Genomic DNA, 22,359 nt, shown 5'->3' with positions numbered 1-22,359 from the left:
GTAACAGGCAAGGAACTACTGTCAGAGAGGAGACCAGTGGGTAAAATCAGGTTGATTGAGTAATCCAATTAAGTATGAAACAACAACAAGTGAGAGGATGAAGGGAACAGAGAAGGTCAGAAGTGAGGCAAATGTGAGCAGGCGTGAAGAGGGAAACAGGGTGCGATAAATGTGTGGCAAAGATGAGAGAAAATAATAGTGAATGAGTAAAAATGACATACAATGTTGGGAAAATATAGATACAATGAATTTAAATGTCAAAATTGAGCAACAGGTTACAATAGGATAGAATGAAGATGAATATACAGTATTACAATAAAACAGAATATGAAAATTTAGACTGTGTTCAAACTCACCTTTTTCAGTATTCTAACTCACCTGCTTCAGTTTCCAACTCACTTAAGTAATCAAGCTTCACTTAAGTAATGCAAGCTTCCCTCTCAATGAGCACGCTCCCAAATGAGCTCTGCCCCTCCTTATATAGTATGTCAGGCCCCTGTTACACTCAGCTCCTCCCCCTAATCTTCCTTGACACCTAATGGGGGGAGGGGAGGGGGGTGGAATAAAGAAATGAGTTCCCCAACCTCTGCATGACCACTTTATGCCCTGTATGTATGTGTATGTATATATGTGTATGTATATATCCTGATGAAGTCCGGCCTGGATATTTTGGGCATAAGAGACGAAACACGTAGAGAGGCCTCTACCCAACCTTCATTTGCACACCTTAAGCACTTTATTCTTCAGTATATGGTACGCAGAACCTAAATATAACCCACAGGTAATACACTAATCTATTACACTATAGAGTGGCACTCCCAGTAAAACCAAGTAGCTTGGTCTGGTGCCTCCACAAGTCAGGTAATACACAAAGCAAAGGTGCGGCGCTCAGACAATATAAATTGTAAAAAAGAGAAGCAGAAGGCTATGCTGGACGATTCAGTTTATTAAAAAACAGTTTTCAAGTCATAAACAAGTGAGAATAAGTGACTTACCTAAATAGACTAGTGCCCCATGTGCAGAAAGAAGTGTCAGGCAGCGCGGCTGCAGCCAGCGTCTGTCAGCGTCCACCGCTGATGATGTCATTGGCCAGTCCATGCCCGTGTGCATAGCAGCATGAAAAAGGATGTTATGGTAACCATCACCAAGGTGATTAACAAAACAAAGGGAACGGGAATGGAAGGTAAAAGCAGGAATGAAAACAAGAAACACGGTTGCTGAAAGAAGAGACCACATAAGTAGCAATGTGCTGTAACATGGAAGAGCAGTGACATCAGAACTTGTGGGCAAAATATAAATAATAGCTGTAAGAAATAGGCTCTTAAAGCACACATGGTATCAGGCTGGATGGGAACAGTGTACAATACATAAGTTCATTGCAAATTCAGCGGAAGCAAGTGTAAGAAATATTTTCGTTTAAGCCCTTGGGGTTTAATACATCCAATCTGATAATCCATCTGGATTCACATTGGAGCAATTTCATTGCTCGATTGCCTCCTCTAATGGAAGCTGGTACGGTGGCAATAATGCGATATCGCAAGGTGTTCAAGGGATGTTTTTTCTCCGTGAAATGGCGGGCAACAGGTTGTTCACTTGCTCCTGTAATCAATGCTTTTCGGATTGCTGATCGGTGCGCTGCCATATGATCTGTAAAACGGCCCTCTGTCTTTCCCACATATGAGAGGCCGTAGATGATCTGATACACCACGAAAGTGGTGTCGCAATTGACACTGTTTTATGTTGATTGATTTGCCAGTGTGTGGATGTTTGAAAGAGGTACCAGCTAACATGAACTGACATGCAACGCATCCACATCTGGTACAGCCCAAGGGTTTAGGATTAAGAAAAGATGTCGATGTTGAAATTGTTGGCTTGATGAGGGAAAGATCTGTTTTGACTAGCCAGTCTTTTAGATTCTTTCCTCTAGAGCAGGCATATCCAACGTTGGCCCTCCAGATGTTGTGAAACTACACATCCCAGCATGCTTTGCCACAGTTTTGCTATTAGAGAATGCTAAAACTATTGCAAAGCATGCTGGGATGTGTAGTTTCACAACATCTGGAGGGCCAACATTGGACATGCCTGCTCTAGAGTAACAAGGCAAATGGGGCTGCACACCCGGCTGGGAGACGCATGGGGGATGACATCACACAATGTGTGTCTCCTCATCAACAGGCAGATACATAGAACACTACAATAAAACACAAATACTGTAGCATAACAATAGCATAAACATAAGTTTTGGGGAATGAGCGCTATACAATAATATAACCCAAATGAATAACTAGTCAGTACAATAATATTGAGGGGACGCTACAAGGTAACCTTTACAAACAATGTATAAGGCCTAATTGTTCATTAAGACCTTGTGGTACTAGTCGGAATATCCACTGCGATTCTAATCGCAAGAGTTGTGCACCCCGATTCCCACCCAGTAAGGATCCTGCCACATGAGCAATCATGCGATATCACAATGCACTTAATTGATGTTTAGCCTCAAAGAAGTGGCGTGCCATTGGTTGGTCACTGACACAATTTGCAATAGCTGATCTGATTGCAGAGCGATGGGCTGCCATGTGTTCATCGGCCACATGGGCATAGTAGTTGATATATCACATATCTGGACTTACAAGTAAGTCTATGCCTTATGGTCACTTTTGCCGTTTAGAGGATGATTAAACATGGCTATTGTGTTGTTCATTAAAATTTATAAACACTTCCTCACTTCCCTGCCACAGGATGAGTAGCAATAATAAAAAAGATTCTGCGAAATATCATCATTATTAAAAAAAATAGCTTGCTCAATTTGGAACATAAAAACATTAGAGTATGATGGGGTCACACTGGACCCCATCGCACACCCCCGCTCCTGCAAGTAGAATGCACCATCAAAAATTAATACTTTTTTGTCAATGTCATATGAAGTAGTTGTAATACAAAATCGATGACTTGTCTAACATACAGTGGATGATCCAGCAGAAATTCTCTTATAGCTGCAACACCCATATGATGGGGGATGAGAGTATAGGCTCTGCACATCAACACCTAGTAGTAGGTTTGCTGGAAGATGATCCAAATTGTCTAGCCATCATAGTAAAGTGCTTGTATCAAGTAAGTAGCAGGGATGAGCCTGAATGCATGGCTACAGAAGTGAATCAAGGAAAACCGAAGTAGGTTGTAGTAGAAATTATAGGCCGTCCGAAGCGGTTTATTTAGTGAATTATGAATCTTTGGTGTCATGTACAGGACAGGCACAACTCGGTAGGCTGGTAGAAGCACATATCTAAGTTGTTGTGGTATAATGTTTGATTGTACGGCTGTGTCCAATACCACAGGTTAGCTTGCTCTTGAATTTTAATGTTGGATCATTTTTTAGGCGGCTGTAAACCGTTGACTGGTGACCTCTTTTTTTGTAGTCTTATTGATATAAGAAGACCAGGTCATCACCCTTGTAGGCCGGTCTGAATATTATGCTTGGGTCAGCACCTAGTTGTTTAACCCCTTCCCGACAATTGACGTACATTTACGTCATGGTCGGGAAGTACTTCCCGACACATGGCGTAAATGTACGTCATGGCATTTAACTGTCACCGCGTCTATAGACGCGGTGACAGTTTCAACATGTCTGCTGTCCCTGACAGCAGACATGTCCGTGCATGCCCAGGGGGGGCTGCGATGCCGCCCCCCCGTCGGCGATCGCTGTGATTGGCTGTTCAGTGTGAACAGCCAATTACAGCGTTTTCTGTGTCACCGGCGAATAACGTTCGCCGGTGACACGCGATCGGAGGTGATTGGTGCTGTAAAGTACAGCACCAATCACCGCAGGGTGTAAGGGTGACACTGGTGTCACCCCACCTCACCCCGCCCGCCCCCAAAGGCCGTGATTGGTCCGTCGGACCGACGGACCAATCACAGCCATGGAGGGGGGTTTAAACTAACGGTGACTGCACTGCAGACGCCATTCCGGTCTGGAATTGCGTGCAGTGCGGTCACCGTGCCAATCTGCCGCGATATACTGACCAGAACCTGGCAAAATACTTACCTGATCCTTGCAAATATCTTGGCTGCTTCATCTGTGCTTGTAGTGTGCTGGATGCTTCCTGGATCCTGTTACTTGTGACTTCCTGTGAACTTGTGCTGCTGCAGTGTAATAGCGTTAGTTAGATAGAGAGAGATAGAGAGAGATAGTGTCAGAGAGTGCTGTATTTTGTGCTGCTGCAGTGTGATATAGTTATAGAGAGAGAGATAGAGAGAGATAGAGAGAGATAGAGAGAGATAGAGAGAGATAGAGAGAGATAGAGAGAGATAGAGAGAGATAGAGAGAGATAGAGAGAGATAGAGAGAGATAGAGAGATAGAGAGAGAGAGATAGAGAGGCCTAGTGACAGAGAGTGCTATATTTTGTGCTGCTGCAGTGTTATAGTTATAGATAGAGAGAGAGAGATAGAGAGAGATAGAGAGAGAGAGATAGAGATAGTGACAGATTGTGCTATATATTTTTTATATAACTGACTGCTGCCCCCCCTTTTGTGCTGATCAGTATAAATTAACTGATCAGCAACTTTTTGGGGGCGCAGGGTATTTTTATATATATATATATACCTGTCACTGCTGCTGCTGCAGTGTCATAGAGTGTTAGATAGTGAGAGATAGAGAGATAGAGAGAGATAGTGACAGAGAGTGATAGAGAGTGCTAAATTTTGTGTCTGCTGCCCCCGCCTTTTGTGCTGATCACTATATCTGAGGTGATCAGCAACTTTTTAGGGGTGCAGAGGTTTTTTTTTTTTTATATATATATACCTGCCACACTGTGATTTTGTGGGTGTCCTGTGGCCGTTGTGCGCGGATCAGTGACGTACATCACTGATCATCTTTTTCGGCACAGGGTTGATCTATTTTTTTTTTTTTTTGATCAAATTCCTGTTGCCTTTCAGCGCTGTTCAGTGACGGACGTTACTGACCAACATCTGTGCTCAATTTTTGGCGCAGGACCTTTTTTTTTTTTTTAACCCCTTCAATTTTTTTTTTAACCCCTTCAATTTTTTTTTTTAACCCCTTCAATTTTTTTTTTTTAACCCCTCCATTTTTTTTTTTTTGTATAAAGTATTTTTTTTTTCTGCACACTACATACACACTACACACTACATACCCCCCGGGTTGAAATAAAGTTTGTACCCCCCCCTACACTATACACGTGTTGAAACATTTCACTACCAGTAACACAAAAATAAAAATGGCATCCCAAATGCCATCCCAAATGTCATCCCAGTCATCCAGAAGAATGTATTCAGCGGAGGAGGCATATGCCCTGCTTGCTTCTGACTCTGACACAGCCAGTGATGCAAGCGGGGAATTTGAAGGATTAGCCTTAAGCTCCTCTTCCTCCTCTGGTGATGAGGGACCCCCTCAAAGACGCCCCCGTAGAGCAGCTGAGACCCCCCCCCCCCAATAATTGATCTCGTATGGACCCCACCACCAGACAATTTTGAGCCCCAGGTTCCTGAGTTTTTGGCCATGCCAGGAATCCAATTTGATTCCACAGGTCTCAGAGAAATTGACTTTTTCAAATTATTTTTCTCTGATGATTTTATAAATTTAATGGTGGACCAAACTAATTTATATGCCCAGCAGTTTATTGCTCAAAACCCCACGTCATCATTTGCTAGGTGGACCCCTGTAGATGCAGTAGAGATGATGACGTTTTGGGGTCTGGTGTTTCATATGGGCATAGTAAAAAAGCCAGAAATTAGGCAATATTGGAGTACAGATGTTCTGTACAGCACCCCATTTTACCGTATGGCCATGCCCCGGGCTCGATTTGAGACGATCCTTAAATTTTTGCATTACAACGATAATGCACAGTGCCCACCCAGAGATGATCCCACCTTTGACCGGCTATTCAAAGTCAGGCCGGTCATTGATCATTTCAGTGCCAAATTTGAAGACATGTACATCCCAGATAAATTCATTTGCATAGACGAGTCCCTTATACATTTTAAAGGAAGGGTTAAATTCCGCCAGTACCTTCCCAGTAAGAGGGCAAGGTATGGCATAAAAATGTATAAGTTGTGTGAAAGCACCTCAGGGTACACCCACAGGTTTAGGGTATATGAAGGGAAGGATTCAAGAATTGAACCGCCAGAATGCCCCCCCTCCCTCGTAGGTGTTAGTGGAAAAATTGTCTGGGATTTAGTGCACCCCTTCCTGGATAAAGGTTATCACCTCTATGTGGATAACTTTTACACCAGCATCCCCCTGTTTAAGGCCCTTGGTTCAAGAGGTACAGCAGCTTGCGGTACTGTGCGCAAGAACCAAAGAGGCCTCCCAAAAACGCACATTGCCCAAGTAATGAGAAGGGGTGAAAGCAGGGGAATATGCACCGAAAATATGTTGTTGGTCAAATATAAGGACAAGAGGGATGTCCTTATACTGACAACAATTCACGGAGACAGTACCACCTCCGTCCCTGTACGAGGTACCAGTACCCACACCTCCAAACCTAATTGTATCCTGGATTACAATAGGTACATGGGCGGAGTGGATCTTTCAGATCAGGTACTGAAGCCGTACAGTGCCCTGCGGAAAACAAAAATCTGGTACAAGAAGCTGGCCGTGTATATCATCCAGATGGCACTGTATAACGCTTACGTGCTATTCCGTTCTACCGGCCAGAGGGGGACATTTATGCACTTTCAAGAGGAAGTCATAAAGGGCCTAATATTTGGGAACCAGCAGGCTGAGGGCCCCAGTACTTCTAGTACTGGCCCCCGTATTGTACCAGGGCAGCATTTTCCTGATGAAATCCCCTCCACTGGAAAAAAGGGCAGGACACAAAAAAGGTGCAAAGTTTGCTATAAAAAGGGAATAAGAAAGCAAACTATTTTCCAGTGTGACACTTGCCCCGACAAACCCGGCCTATGTATAAAGGAGTGTTTTAAAATATACCACACATCTATGGATTATTAGGTTCATAATTTCACCGTGCTTCGGGGGTCTTGCTAATGCCACATACCACCCACCATTCATTCCACCATAATCTGAGCCGCAAAATCCAAAAATCACTCCTTCCCTTCTGAGTCCTGCCATGCACCCAACTGGTATTTTTTGGTCACATGTGAGGCATTGCCGTACTCGGGAGAAATTGGGGCACAGATTTTGGGGTGCTTTTTCTCCTTCATACCTTCTGAAAATGAAAAATTTTGAGCCAGAACTGCATTTTTGTGTAAAAAAATGTAATTTTTCATTTTCACTGCCCACTTGTATCAAAATTGGTGAAACCCCTGGGGGTTTGAAATGTACACTATACCCCTAGATGAATTCCCTGAGGGGTGTAGTTTGCAAAATGGGGTCACTTGTGGGGGGGTTCCACTGTATTGGTGCTTGGGGGGTCTTGCTAATGCGACATAGCACCCACCAAAATTCCACCAGAATCTGAGCCGCAAAATCCAAAAATCACTCCTTCCCTTCTGAGTCCTGCCATGCACCCAACTGGTATTTTTTGGTCACATGTGAGGCATTGCCGTACTCGGGAGAAATTGGGGCACAGATTTTGGGGTGCTTTTTCTCCTTCATACCTTCTGAAAATGAAAAATTTTGAGCCAGAACTGCATTTTTGTGTAAAAAAAATGTAATTTTTCATTTTCACTGCCCACTTGTATCAAAATTGGTGAAACCCCTGGGGGTTTGAAATGTACACTATACCCCTAGATGAATTCCCTGAGGGGTGTAGTTTGCAAAATGGGGTCACTTGTGGGGGGGTTCCACTGTATTGGTGCTTGGGGGGTCTTGCTAATGCGACATAGCACCCACCAAAATTCCACCAGAATCTGAGCCGCAAAATCCAAAAATCACTCCTTCCGTTCTGAGTCCTGCCATGCACCCAACTGGTATTTTTTGGTCACATGTGAGGCATTGCCGTACTCGGGAGAAATTGGGGCACAGATTTTAGGGTGCTTTTTCTCCTTCATACCTTCTGAAAATGAAAAATTTTGAGCCAGAACTGCATTTTTGTGTAAAAAAATGTAATTTTTCATTTTCACTGCCCACTTGTATCAAAATTGGTGAAACCCCTGGGGGTTTGAAATGTACACTATACCCCTAGATGAATTCCCTGAGGGGTGTACTTTGCAAAATGGGGTGACTTGTGGGGGGGTTCCACTGTATTGGTGCAACATAGCACCCACCATTCATTCCACCAGAATCTGTGCTGCAAAATCCAAAAATCACTCCTTCCCTTCTGAGTCCTGCCATGCACCCAACTGGTATTTTTTGGTCACATGTGAGGCATTGCCGTACTCGGGAGAAATTGGGGCACAGATTTTGGGGTGCTTTTTCTCCTTCATACCTTCTGAAAATGAAAAATTTTGAGCCAGAACTGCATTTTTGTGTAAAAAAATGTAATTTTTCATTTTCACTGCCCACTTGTATCAAAATTGGTGAAACCCCTGGGGGTTTGAAATGTACACTATACCCCTAGATGAATTCCCTGAGGGGTGTAGTTTGCAAAATGGGGTCACTTGTGGGGGGGTTCCACTGTATTGGTGCTTTGGGGGTCTTGCTAATGCGACATAGCACCCACCAAAATTCCACCAGAATCTGAGCTGCAAAATCCAAAAATCACTCCTTCCCTTCTGAGTCCTGCCATGCACCCAAATGGTATTTTTTGGTCACATGTGAGGCATTGCCGTACTCGGGAGAAATTGGGGTACAGATTTTGGGGTGCTTTGTCTCCTTCATACCTTCTGAAAATGACAAATTTGGAGCCAGAACTGCATTTTTGTGTAAAAAAAATAATTTTTCATTTTCACTGCCCAGTTGTACCACAATTGGTGAAACCCCTGGGGGTTTGAAATGTACACTATACCCCTAGATGAATTCCCTGAGGGGTGTAGTTTGCAAAATGGGGTCACTTGTGGGGGGGTTCCTAACTTTTAGCATCTTATGGTGCCTAGAAACCTACATGGTGCCTAAAAAATAATCTCATAAAAAGGAGGCTCCAAAATCAAGTAGGTGCTCCTTCTATTATGAAGCCTGTGGTTTGGTCACCGTGCACACTAGGGCCACATATAGGATATTTATGAAAACAAAAGAATTGGGGGAATCAATTTTCAGTCACATTTCTCTAGTAAAATGTACTGTGTTCCTTAGAAAAATGTATTAAAATTGCAAATCTGCAAAAAAAAAAGAAATTTTGAAATTTCACCTACACTTTGTTTTAATTCCTGTGAAACACCTAAAGGGTTAACAAACTTCCAAAATGCTGTTTTGAATACTGTGAGGGGTGCAGTTTTTGAAATGGCATCATTTATGGGGGTGTCTCACATACAAGTCCCTCAAAGTCACATCAGAACTGAACTGGTCCCTAAAAAAATCAGTGTTTGAAATTTTCTTGAAAATTTGAGAATTTGCTATTCATATTGTAAGCCTTCTAGTGTCCCAAAAAATTAAAAGGAAGTTGAAATAATGATGTCAACATAAAGTAGACATATGGTCTATGTTAGTTATTAACTATTTTGAGTGGTATGATTATTTGTCTCACAAGCAGAAAATTTAACATTTTGCAAATTGCTAAATTTTCCATTTTTTTACGACATTTTGGTATTTTTCACAAAAAAACACAGACTGCATCGACGAAAATTTACCACTAACTTGAAGTACAATGTGTCACGAAAAAACAGTCTCAAAATCACTGGGATAAGTAAAAGCAAAAAAAAGTTATCCCCACTTAAGTGAGACATGTCAGATTTGAAAAAAAGGGCTCTGTCAGGAACGCAAAAACTGGCTCTGTCAGGAAGGGGTTAAGAGCAATGGATTTTTGTTTAGTCAAATTATGTTGTATTTTCGGAGCTGTATTAATCAGCTCATCTGTGTGTTGATTAAACAAGTGTACAAATGTTTGTACTGAAGCATTATTGGATTGAGGTTCAAATATTGATTTTGAACCCAACTTCTTGACCTGTGTAGGCACCACTGGCTTTGATGATGGTAATGTCGTAGATTTAGCAATATGGTCTTTTAATCTGTATTTATCAATTTCCCATTGAAAGTGATTAGGTTTATAAGCGGGGACAAATGACAATCCTTTTGATAAGACCTGAGTCAAATTCCGATCAAAGAGATTAACTATTAGTTCTTCCTTTGCTTTGGGTGAGTTTCTTACCCTTCCCTTTCCTTTCCTTTGCCACTGGTGGCCGCATCTTGTGTATTTCTCCGCCTCTGCCACGGTTCCTGGTGGTTAACCCTAAAGGGTGTTGTGAAGAGATATGGGTAGAAGGACTGCTTTTGTCTTGGTTTAAATAAAAATCATATGTAAACATTTTTTAGAAAAAGGGAAGGACTTTCTGTGAATTTTTGGGGGGGTTCTGGTCCCTTCCTTTTATCTGGAGGTCATAAGAAGTGGATTAATTGGATCAACTTAAGTACTCTCTAAAGCTGGAAGTCTAGCGCTGTGGTGCATCTCCAATAAGTTTTTTCATGGGTAGAAGTGGTTTAATTTTCACTGCCAGTGGAAATAAATTTTCGTGAAGTTTCAATGTTACATGAATTTCGCAGTCTCCTGTGAAAAAATGGCCTTATGTCCTCAAATCTAGGACCATTATCAGTCCATCTGTAGACATTATAATTTTCATAATATAGATTTACTTTGTTTATTTTCTCTGATTTAAATGTTATAAGATCCCTTATATAGACCTGAAGTTGACTGTTAAGCTTTTTATACCAATCGGTTGAATCTGCTTCCAGGTTGGGTTTATGTATGGTTTCAAATGCATCGATTTTGTCTTTAATTATTTTTATTCCTTTAGATGATTGATCAATTATAAGTAACATCAAGTAAATGGAACATTTGAATTCGCACCCACTTCCGGCAAAACGCCCTTCTGCCTATAATGGGGGAATGCCTAACTCTCAGTCCTCTCGGGATCTTTTTGGCCCTATAGTATTCACTGCGAGAAATACCATGACATTTAAAGTCAATCTCCTTACGTTTAAGGCAAAGTAATTACCTTAATAGGTCCTCCATGGATGAGGATTCAAAATGGTCATTAAAAGAGGATTTCATCCCCCTCAGCCTCTGAATAGCTATGCAATTCCCCTAATGCATAGGTTATAAATGGACCTCCACTGTAAGCAGATTTAATTCTGCCGTAGTGTCAATCAGAATACTATATGTGAAAAAAAGTAGGCAATAATTACCAAAAACAAAACGTGAACAATAGTGCAAGTGATAGCAACACTTCAGTCCAGCAATTATGAAGTTAAAAACAATTACCTCTCCATATACTTGGAGGTGTAGCTATAGAAGTCTGTCACAAATAGTGCAAGTTCAATACAGCTAAATAACACTGGCCCTTATTCTGATCGGTGCGGCCGGAGCCGAATATGCGGCCAGGACCGTGCGTGCGAAACCCCGCCTTCCATACGGATCGCCAACTCCGTCCGTATGCGGTAAGAAGCTGGCCGAACGGACCGCACGTGTATTTTTCACGGAATACGCCTCCTCCATCTAAGGGAACCTCCCCCATCATTCGATGGTCGCAGACCATCGAATGCAGGACCGAGTGCTCCACCAGCTCCCGCAACCTCAGACCACACGGACATTTTTCCGTGCAAAAGCAGGGATCTGGGCGGGCAGCTGACATCCGGTGATGTCATATGTCCACCCCCTACACGTGCGTCACGGCCGCATTACCATACGTACGCCCAGCGTTTTCATGGGAACTCCCATGAAACGCGGGGCGTATGCATATGGTAATGAGCCCAAATAGCCCTTCACGCCCCTCTCCACCCCCTGTTCGGAGTGTTCACATATCATGCGGGATTTGGCCGTACGCCCCACTCGCACATGCGCAGAGACGCCTCTGCACATGCGCAGACACAAAACATTGGCGGGCCGAACGCACGCGGATATATCCGCACCGATCAGAATAAGGGCCACTGTGGTGAGCCTTGAAAACAATCTGCATGTAAGCCTCACATGCAACTGGTATGTATGTGTGTGTGTGTATGTATATATATGTGTGTGTGTATATATATATATATATATATATTTATATATTAGTATATTTTGGATGTATACCGGCACTCCACGGCACGTGTGAGGTAGGTTGGACCCGGTGCCCTCCCTAGGTAAACTCCGGCATCTGGAAATAATGGAAACAAGTCCTGTTTTATCAACGTTTTGAGACTTTAATTCTCATCAACAGGATACAAACATATCAGCACAATGAGGCTTTATATAGCCATCCGCACATGTGAAACTTCTGTTATTAACTCGTCCCCCAACAGTACCAAAGTGGAATTTTAATCCAGTGTAGATAACTGAAGCGGAGACGGGCAGAGTTTCGACCACCCGAGCCGCTGAGTGGCTGGGACGTGTGTGCGTGTGAGATGCTCGCGCGTTCCAGTCTGATGGAGTCCCTCTCAGCCAGCGCTCGCCATTGGGGACATTCTGGCGATCGCTGAGGCTAAATGAGAGGGGCTCCATTTGTATCTCTGATATTTTCTACCACTCTTTATCAGACTTGCCACCTCCCTACAAAGCTTTAAACGGGCTCTCAAGACCCACATTTTCATTAAATCTAACCATTTGTCATCTCTGTTTATGCTCACTCTTATCTCTGCTGTGCCGCCCCAGTTTACCTGCCCCTTTTTTTTTAGAATGTAAGTCTAATGAGCAGGGCCCTCTCTCCTCGTGTGCTTTTCTAAGAATATGGGGGAAATTTACTAAAGGGAATTTGTAAAAAAAATAGGTGTATTTGTATCCAGAAATACACTTATTTTTGACATTTACTATCCCGAAAATACGGCAATTCGTATTGATAGCACATCAATAGGAATTGCCGTATTTTCAGGGTTAGTAAATGTCAAAAATAAGTGTATTTCTGGATACAAATACACCTATTTTTTTTACAAATTTCCTTTAGTAAATTTCCCCCTATATCTCTGCCACTGTTATAATTGCATCATCTGCAACTGTCTTCCATTTACCATGTACTTGTGGGATACAGTCACTAGGTTGACACCACTATGTCGACATGACTGAAGGTCAACACAAGCATTAGGTCGCCAAGGGGAAGGTCGACAGTCAAAAGGTCGACATGGGGTTTTTCACTTTTTGGGGGGAACCAACGTGCTGACAGGTGGTATTTCATGCCCTACCATCCACTATGGCATGGTGGCAGAATAAATAAGTGTGCCGAGCGTATTGAGGCAACGTGCATGAAGCATGGCGAGCGCAGTGGTGCTACGTTTCAGGGTCCATGTCGACTGTGTCGACATTCGTGACAAAAAAGTAAAAAACTCCATGTTGACCTAATGCTTTTGTCAACCTAATGACCCTGTTGACATTCAGTCATGTTGACCTAGTGGTGTCGACCTAGTTCATGTGTAATGATCCATACCCATATTTGTCCTAATTTGCATTTGTACTGTAAATCACTATTTTCTTGTATTGTTCTTTTGCTCATTTATGTATTGTCAGGCACTGTGGAACCCTTGTGGCGCCATATAATAATATACTTATAAAATATCATAATTAAAGATATAGTGCCTCTTTCAGTATCATAATTGGGAATTTATATATAACCACTTTAACCCTTTTGAGTGCCAATGTTCCTGTGAGAGATGTGCAAAATATCTTTATTGTATATATCTCACAGCAACCTCGTCACTCAAAGGGTTAAGAAACTCAATGGCAGGTATTCAATGCTGTTTGCGAGTGGTGACAGCGAGCAGGGCTTCCTGCTCGCTGTCACCACTCACCCTGACAGCATTCAACACAGCCTCCGCATCCGCCAATTCCCCCTCGCTCCGTTTTTTGAGCGAGGGGGAATTGGCGGATGCGGCTCCAGAAGCAGTTCGTTTTCTGCAGCAGCCGCGGGTCTCGCTGTTTTGAGGAATTCAAGAAGGCGGGGCGGGGGTTAAACAGCGAGGATCGCTGGTTTTCAGCAATCCTCGCTGTTTAACCCCCTCGCCGGCCGCTCGCTGCGGCATTGAATACCCCACAATGTAGAGTGGGTTTTTTGTTGTGAATAATACTGTATATCTGTGAACTACAACAGAAATAGCCAGTTGACAAAAGATGCAATGTACAATGTTTGAACTTTCCAACATACAAGTATCAAGGAGGTGTTTTTGAAGTAGGAAGAATATCCATTTTACAGATAAGAATAATATTCTTACATAATCTGCTGCAATTGATACAGTAACAAATTACAATAATAATGGCAAACTGAAAAAGATACTTTGTATCCCACAGTTAAGACTGCATGTGAATAGAGGACGGCTCTACTGTTCATAGGCAGCTGCCTATAATTGTGCAATGTACAATGTATTCAAACTGTCAAGATACTATTTCCAAAATGTACTAAGAATTTGGTACTTGTGTATTATAGCGGCGCCCCCGATGTACATCGCGCAATGTTTTCATCGCATGCCATGCACCCGATGGCATGCGATGCAACGCGATTTTTTCCCCCTATGGGATGAAACATTGTATAAGCACCCAAATGGGTGCTTACAATGTGAAATGCACCCCCACGCCACCCCCCCACTATAAACGTGAACCCGAAGCGTGGCGAGCGCAGCGAGCCCGCGAGGGGCGGTGGTACGCGTCCTCCGACCTTTTCATACCCCCACTATCCACGTCGGCGTGGAGTTGAGAATAGAAAGTGTGGCGAGCGCAGCGAGGCGAGCGGACGCGGATACCTGTGAAGCCCACGAGGGGACGCCGATACCTGTGAAGGTATCGGCGTCCCCTCGCGGGGCGCGCTGTGCTCGCCACGCTTCGGGCGTGGTGGCTCGCTGCGCTCGCCACACTTTCTATTCTCAACTCCACGCCAACGTGGATAGTGGGGGTATGAAAAGGTCGGAGGACGCGCACTGCCGCCCCTCGCCACGCTTCGGGTTCACGCTTATAGTGGGGGGGGGGTGGCGTGGGGGTGCATTTCACATTGTAAGCACCCATTAGGATGCTTATACAATTTTTAATCGCATCGCATTGTATGGCATTGTATGCCATACACAATGTCATACAATTTTAAAATTGTATGACATTGTACAATATCGCGCGATATCGCGTCGCATCGCATACCATTGCATGCCTTATGGTATGGTATGCGATGCGATGGGCGCCAAGAATTTTAATAAGACTCATTCGTATTCCCAATATGACTCAACACAACCGGCAGCTGTCGTATTTCCCTCAAAATACAATTCATAAATAGGACAGATTGACTAATCTGCCGTATTTACTGATTCATATTTTGTCGATGGCGTAGACGGGCTTATTCTGCCATATTCATAGTCAAAGGACATATAAATGGCCGCTAAATACAATACAAGTCCGCAGCCTGCACGGATTTGTGCAGACTGCAGTGTAAAAAAATATAAAAATTAATAAATACATTTAAAAAAACAGTGTGGGGTGCCCCCTCCCAGCCGTAACCAGCCCCATGCTCAAATATTAAAAAAATTATAAAATTTATTTATTTCATTAAATTTATTTATTTCATCTTTATATATTTTTTTACACTGCCATACCTCCCAACAGTCCCGATTATCAGGGCCTGTCTTGCTGTCCCTCCCGCGGTCGGCAGTGTCCCGCGGTGAGGGGGGGCTGTTGGGAGTCCCCCCTGTCTGCTGCTAAGCAGCGGGGAATAAACGCTGTGCGCGTGCGCACAGCGTCTATTCCCGTAGCCAGGGGGCTGGGGGCATGGCTAGAGGCTCACAGAGCCTCTAGGTCACAGGTCTTCAACCTGTGGCCCTCCAGATGTTGTGAAACTACATGTTCCAACATGCATTGCCACATTTTTTCCTATAATAGGATGCCAAAAAAACTCAGGGCATGCTGGCACATGTAGTTCCACAACATCTGGAGGGCCACAGGTTGAAGACCTGTGCTCTAGGTCATGCCCCCATAGCAGCAAAATGGGGGTGTGGCCTCACGGGAGAGCCGCGAGTATAGGGCACGCCCCCAAAATTAGGCCACTCCCCAAATTTTCCAACGCGCTTACGGCGCGTGGCAGCTGCATCCCTCCTCAGACTCCTCCAAAGTTGGGAGGTATGCACAGCAGCTTGCATGTATCTGACTGATCCATGCAGGCTAAAGCCAAATATGTCTGAAAACGGCATAGGCATATTCATGTTAGTAAGTTCCCCCCTATGTGTAGAATTTATTAGTATACTGGCTGCTGTCGATAATATTTTCAAAAATGAAGATTATAATATTCTGTCAGCACCACAATAGAGTTTGAGGTCAACTCCCAACAGACTATGCATGGTGGGTAAAGGAACTTGCATGATTATATAGGAACACTGAATATAGGCCAGGTATTGGATTCCACTTCAAATTGAGACATATGCATAGTGATTTGAATAAATTTTCATCTCAACATCACCTAAAACTGACAATGTTGCATAAACAATTCAAGCAGACACCCCACTTGTGATTTTAATCTGCTTACCTTGATCTTCAAGCACTATGTATGTGTATATGTCTTCTATAAATACCGTGTTTCCCCGATAATAAGACACTGTCTTATTTTTTTTTTCAGTCCAAAAACACCAAAGGGCTTATTTTTGGGGTAGGGCTTATTTTAGCTCCTCAGTCCTTCTTTTAGCTACATCATGCCCCTCAATCATCTTATACTTTAAGCACAACTGCCGCTTTCCTTTCCTTCTGCATTTTTCAGCCACTCAGCCTTTCCTCCGCCGCCGCTTTGTCACTCCGCTCCCGTCTGTGAACAGATGCCACTCAGTCCTTGAGGTGCGCAGTGACGTCACATGCACAATGCATCCCTGGGACCGCTGATGCCAGCAGAGGCTTCAGCGGTACCAGGGCTGCTACCGTAGCAGCAGCATCCATTTCATGCGGGAGGGTGGGGGGGTTTAGCGGAGCTGGGAGTTTAGCACAAGGACTGGGCAAAATGGGGATTAAGCTAGGGCTTATTTTCGGGGTAGGGCTTATTTTGGACCGTTGTCCAGAAATAAGGGTAGGGCTAATTATTGGGGTAGGTCTTATTATCAGGGAAACAGGGTAGGAATCCATGTATTCCACTGCCTTTCTTCTTTCAGTCTTCCAAATATTGAAGAACTTATCTTTTTATATTAGAACGTAATAAAACAGAAGTTTTTTATTGTGCCCTTACAATACAGTTCTTTCCTCTTGGTTTTTTTTTTCAATTAAAATATGTTAGCTGTATAGGGTAGCACTCCCATCTAATTATAGTGATCAATACAAGGTATACATCATTTCAGATATACAGACCACTATTAGTGTGCCAACCAGCTTCTGTTATTTTTTAAGCACAGCCTGCAACATGGCAGTTAGAAGCTGATTTGGTTGGTGGGTACTTGTGTATTATCATGGTGCCCAAATTTACTACGTATGCTAACGTAGTGAAATCGCATTGCATTGCATTGCATGTCGTTATGGTATGGCATGCAATGCGATTTTGATGCTTATAATGGCATTTAATGTACTATAGCATTAAATTACATATAATGCTATAGTACATTATATGTATCGACGTGATCCCGAAGCGTGGCGAGCGCAACGGTAGCGTCCGACCGACCTTTTCATACCCCCACTATCCACGTTGACGTGGAATTGATTTTATATAGTGTGGCGAGCCCCACGAGGGGACGTGTATTAAGTTAGATGTATTCGCGTCCCCTCACCACGCTTCCGGCTCGGTGGCTCGTTACGCTTGTCACACTATATAAAAATTGACTCCACGCCGATGTGGATAGTGGGGGTACGAAAAGGTCGGTCGGACGCGTACCTCCGCCCCTCGCAGCAAAATAAATGACATTATATGTAATTTTACCATTAAATGGCATTATTCTAGGTTCCATCAGAACCGATATCTCATCGCATCGCTTGCCATACAATAATGGCATGCGATGCGATTTTTTTTATCACATCCTATCTTTTTAATGGATTCACAGACACAGAGCAGTGAATACATTATATAGGAAAATTGCATCGCATTGCATGCCATACGATGCAATTTCACTACCCTGAATAGCCCACTACGCAAATGGAGTAGTGGGCGCCGTGATAATACACAAGTACTGGTTTGTATTTTCTCTCTCTCCCCTTCATCCCTTTTGAAGTCTTTGTAAATAGACCCCTTTCCCTGTCCAAATCTGTATAATGCTTTCTCTTTTCATTAGGTGCTACTAGAAGGATATTTGATGGTGGGCATGGACAGTGCATCTTCTACTGATGGGTCAGAATGGTTCTGTTATCATGCAACATCAAGTTCCATATTTCCAGCAGGATTCTGTGAAAAGAACAAGATTGAACTGACACCTCCAAAGGGTATATATTTTTTTCTTAATGAAACTAACCATAACTAACTAACCAACCAGCAGTTACTTCCTGGAACTCCTGGCTTGCTCTGACCATTGCTATCACTCTGCTCAGCCTGCTTCTGGTGTTGCTTCAGAGATCCTGTCACAGCTTCAGCCAGACCTCTGCCTGCTTCCCCCTTGTCTGGATCTGCTCCAGTTAACCTTCAGCCAGCGAGCAGATGTCCTGAACCTTTTCTCTCCTCTGCTCCTCCGTCTCATCTTCGCCAGGCCAATTCCTCCATTCCAGTATCCAGATCTGTATTATCCTTTTCATCACCAGGGCCGAAACTAGTTTTTTGGCGCCCGGGGCAAGGCAGTATTTTGGTGCCCCCCCCCCCCCCAAAAAAAAGAAAAGAAAACCACAACAAAGCTGATGGTAATGCCATAATAATGCGGGGATATTCTGACATACATTATACACATACTTTATAGGTGGTCTCTGCCAGTACATACACTGAAGCAGGGAGGGTGGGGTGTAGCTGGGGGTCTCCGGACCACAATCACTGATCAGTCTGCAGATGGGCATAGCCTCCCACAACTCAGACACCATGTTGCCGTGCTCCTGCAGAGTCAGAAAAATGTCCAGTGCGAAGAAGGCGGCGTTCCGTCTGGTGCACTTGTTCGGCATCACAGGCGGTGGTGTCTCCCTCCAGCTCCCGGCACAGAGCAGATACAGACGTGGTGGGAAGGCCCAGGGACCGGTTTGCACCTGATGTCACCACCGGGGGAGGGGGAACCTGACTGGAGCTGACAGCGTGCACACTCTGCCTGCCGTCCTCTCAGCCTCTCCACTATTATCCTCCTCCTCTCTTTGCTGGCAGGCACCAGAGGGGTGGGGGCGAAAATGTGGCAGCAGGGGGGGTGGTACGGGATTCTGGCACTCTTGTCCCATGACTTCCGGTTCCCGGGGATAACGGGATTTGGATGCAAGGTTCTTCATCCAGCACCTAGGACACCTGACCCCCTAGTTCCCCCCTACTTATGGCCCTGCCACCACCTGCATTCTTCAACAGCATTGTTCGTCATTATCTTCAGTGAACAATTTTTAAGTTTGAGAAACCACGTCTATATCTTAAAGGGTAATTTCTCAAAGACTTTGTGGATTTTCCTGAACTTTAATTTGCATTCTATAATTCCTTTCAAGTTTATTTATGTAACAAGGTGTAATAAAACCTGCAGAGGCTCTTCCAGTAGCAAAGAAGGTGGTGTACTAGGTGCAGAAAGATAATGAAGTTTAGAGCACTCATTCCTACTTCAATCTGGCGCTCTACTTTATTACAGAGGGAGATAAGATTGAGTTTGGCTGGAACATCCCTAGTAGCCAGAACATCTTTCAGGTGTCTGGAGAGCCCATTCCAGAAGGCATATACCAGCGCCTCCTCGTTCAACTTCAACTGAGATGCTAGGGTCTGGAACTGGATCACATAGTGACTAACAGGGTGGCTTCCCTGGTGGATTTTTTTTATATTTCTGAGGCTGCAGAAGTAACCCTGCCAGGCTCATCAAAGATACGTCCAAAAGAAGAAACAAAAGCCAGATAATCTGAGAGTAGTGGATCTGAACATGCCCATAAGGGTGATACCCAGTCAAGGACTGGACTGGTTAGTAGTTACACAATATAAGCTACTTGGGTCTTTGCTGTAGGGACATAAGAAGACTGTAGCATTAAATGGACATCGCACTGGTTCAAAAAACCATGGCACTGTTTAGGGCTTCCATCAAATTTATTAGGAGTTGTTAAATGGAGATGAGATGGAAGTACTGATTAAGCTGAAGCCGGAGATGCCTCTAATGTGGTGGAGATTAAGCAGGTGCCTGTGGTGGTGAAAGGTTCTGCAGGTATTGCGCCAATTGGCATTGAGAATTTTTCAGCTGCTCTAACCTTCCCACAATACTTTGAAGGTCTGGGGGCTGTGGATATTCTCCTGCCTCATCAAGAATGGGACTGTCCAATTGTTCTTATGCCAGGTAAAGTTCCACCAAGAGGTCATATTTATCTGTTGTCCATCCCTGAGACCAAGGCAATGTTAGAATATATTCAAGAAAACCTCAAAAAAGGATTAATCCGACCTTTCACTTCTCTTTCTGGGGCTGAATTCTTTTTTGTGAAAAAGAAAGATGGATCTTTAGGACCTTGTATAGATTACTGTGGGCTCAATGACATCATCATTAAAAACTGGTATCCACTCCCACTCATCATCGAACTGTTTGACAAGGTCAAGGGTTCTTCTATCTTCACTAAGTTAGATCTGTGAGGAGCTTATAACCTTATCCGAATTTGTGCCAGGGATAAGTGGAAGACTGCATTTAATACACTTCAAAAAGCTTGAAAAAGCTGCAGGAGCAGCAAAATGCATTGGCCATTGGTACACCAGAATTGCTGCCAGTGTTTATCTTTCCAGAGTGTGTCTCCAGGTGCCATTGCGAATAGTGGAGTTACAATAAGTTCTTACTGTGCAGCCCTGGATTGCAGGATCGTCATACAGGCTCAATCGTTTTTGTGGAGGAACCCCACCTCTCTAATTTGCCAACACAAGATCTAGCAGTTCCCTGATCCCGGTAATCCATTCCTGTGGAGGAAATGCCATCCCTACCACCCTGATGGGAGGAAGCACAGTGGAGGGCTACCACATACTCCTGACACCTACTTGATATCAGGATTTACAACCTCTTTTTGGGCCCAAAAAGGAACGGGACACACCTGAATGTAAAGTGACTTTGAAAATCTTACTAAAACGTGCACGAATAACTGCAGCTATTTATTCTTGTTCTAGTATTTCTTTTTATATAGCCTTTTTAGCTATTCAACATATCTTTTTGAATTTGTTTCTGTAAAATAAATGTCTATTTTTTTTAAATTGCATTACCTGTATTTAGTGTGTAGTGCTATTATCTTTTTGCATATTGTAAACCAGGATTATGTTTGTCTGGATTTTGAAGCATCAGTGGATTTTGTGTCTTTGGGGACCTGCCAAAATCAAGAAGTCATGGAGCATGGTTCATGCACTGCTAATAAAGGAGTGTGTAACTTGATTGCTCGGACAGTGCTCCAGAGACCATGGTGGTAAAGTATTTTTTGGTTAAGATCCCCAGATAACTAGAGGAGCAACATGTGCCAACATGTGGACTACTGGGTGGACTTCTTTGAGGAGACAGCTGCTGATAATTAGCGTTTAGTTTGGATCACTAAACACTTTGGATCACTATCTTTATATATGCTTCAATTTGGTCGCCAGCCTAATTCCTGACATCCTGGCTGTCCAATCTGGAAGGAGGTAGCCTGGTGGGTGTTTTAGGAGTCATTGCACATAAAAGAAGTATGGTATGGAGCATGATAAATCAATTACTGTATGTCATCGTGACCCCACTTCTGCTATACAGAGCCATGTTTTCCGGCATTGTAGAGAGAGGGGTGGCACAATGATGAAGTCTCCAAATTAGGTCATCAAGCCGCCTGTATCGCCTACTTCAATCAGGAAATGGGAAGCAGTGGGGACTTCCGGGTGACTTACCTACCTTTCCTGGCATTGCCACAATAGATTTGGGAGCCTCCAAGAACACAGGTAAGTATGGTAGCCAGCTAACTGAGAATTGCAGTTGACTGACAGAATTAAAGAATACATGAACTCCGTAAATTTAAATAAGTAAATAATGATGCTTTATTAAGCCACTTAATGTGTTTTCTACAGGTTATACCAAAGACCAGTTTTCTTGGGGAAATTATTTGTCGAAAACAAATTCCAAGACAGCACCTACATTATTATTTAACAATGTAAGTTGCATGTTACATTTTCTTTTTGCATGTTGTTCATTGATAGTCCCGGAAACTGTATTAGCTTAAGCTTTTAAACTAAAAGATTTTTAGTTAGAGTATAAATTTCCTCTTTTATAATCCATCAAAATGATATCAATACTTGACTTTTAAATGTTAAGCAAAAGGTAACCTACCTTACTGCTGTAAAGCGCATGCAAGTTGAAATACCATGTAACCAATCTTTTATCC

General features: G+C 43.4%; 1 protein-coding gene across 3 annotated transcripts in view; it reads left to right on the top strand.

The window, feature by feature from the left end:
• L3MBTL2 (L3MBTL histone methyl-lysine binding protein 2) overlaps window positions 1-22,359 on the top strand; it is a 176,564-nt gene that overhangs the window by 114,131 nt on the left and 40,074 nt on the right. For 2 of the 3 annotated variants that reach the window (XM_083156631.1, XM_083156630.1), the window contains 2 exons: window positions 18,177-18,324; window positions 22,046-22,128. The exons of the other annotated variant lie outside the window; for it this stretch is intronic. In XM_083156631.1, the coding sequence (XP_083012757.1) occupies window positions 18,177-18,324; window positions 22,046-22,128 (231 nt within the window). The remainder of the gene's footprint in view (window positions 1-18,176; window positions 18,325-22,045; window positions 22,129-22,359) is intronic. 3 annotated transcript variants of the gene reach the window in all.

The sequence above is a fragment of the Crinia signifera genome, chromosome 8 (assembly GCF_055691185.1).
Source record: "Crinia signifera chromosome 8, ASM5569118v1, whole genome shotgun sequence".
In the NCBI taxonomy this organism is placed as follows: domain Eukaryota; kingdom Metazoa; phylum Chordata; class Amphibia; order Anura; family Myobatrachidae; genus Crinia; species Crinia signifera.
This window is presented reverse-complemented; position numbering and strand designations above follow the sequence as displayed.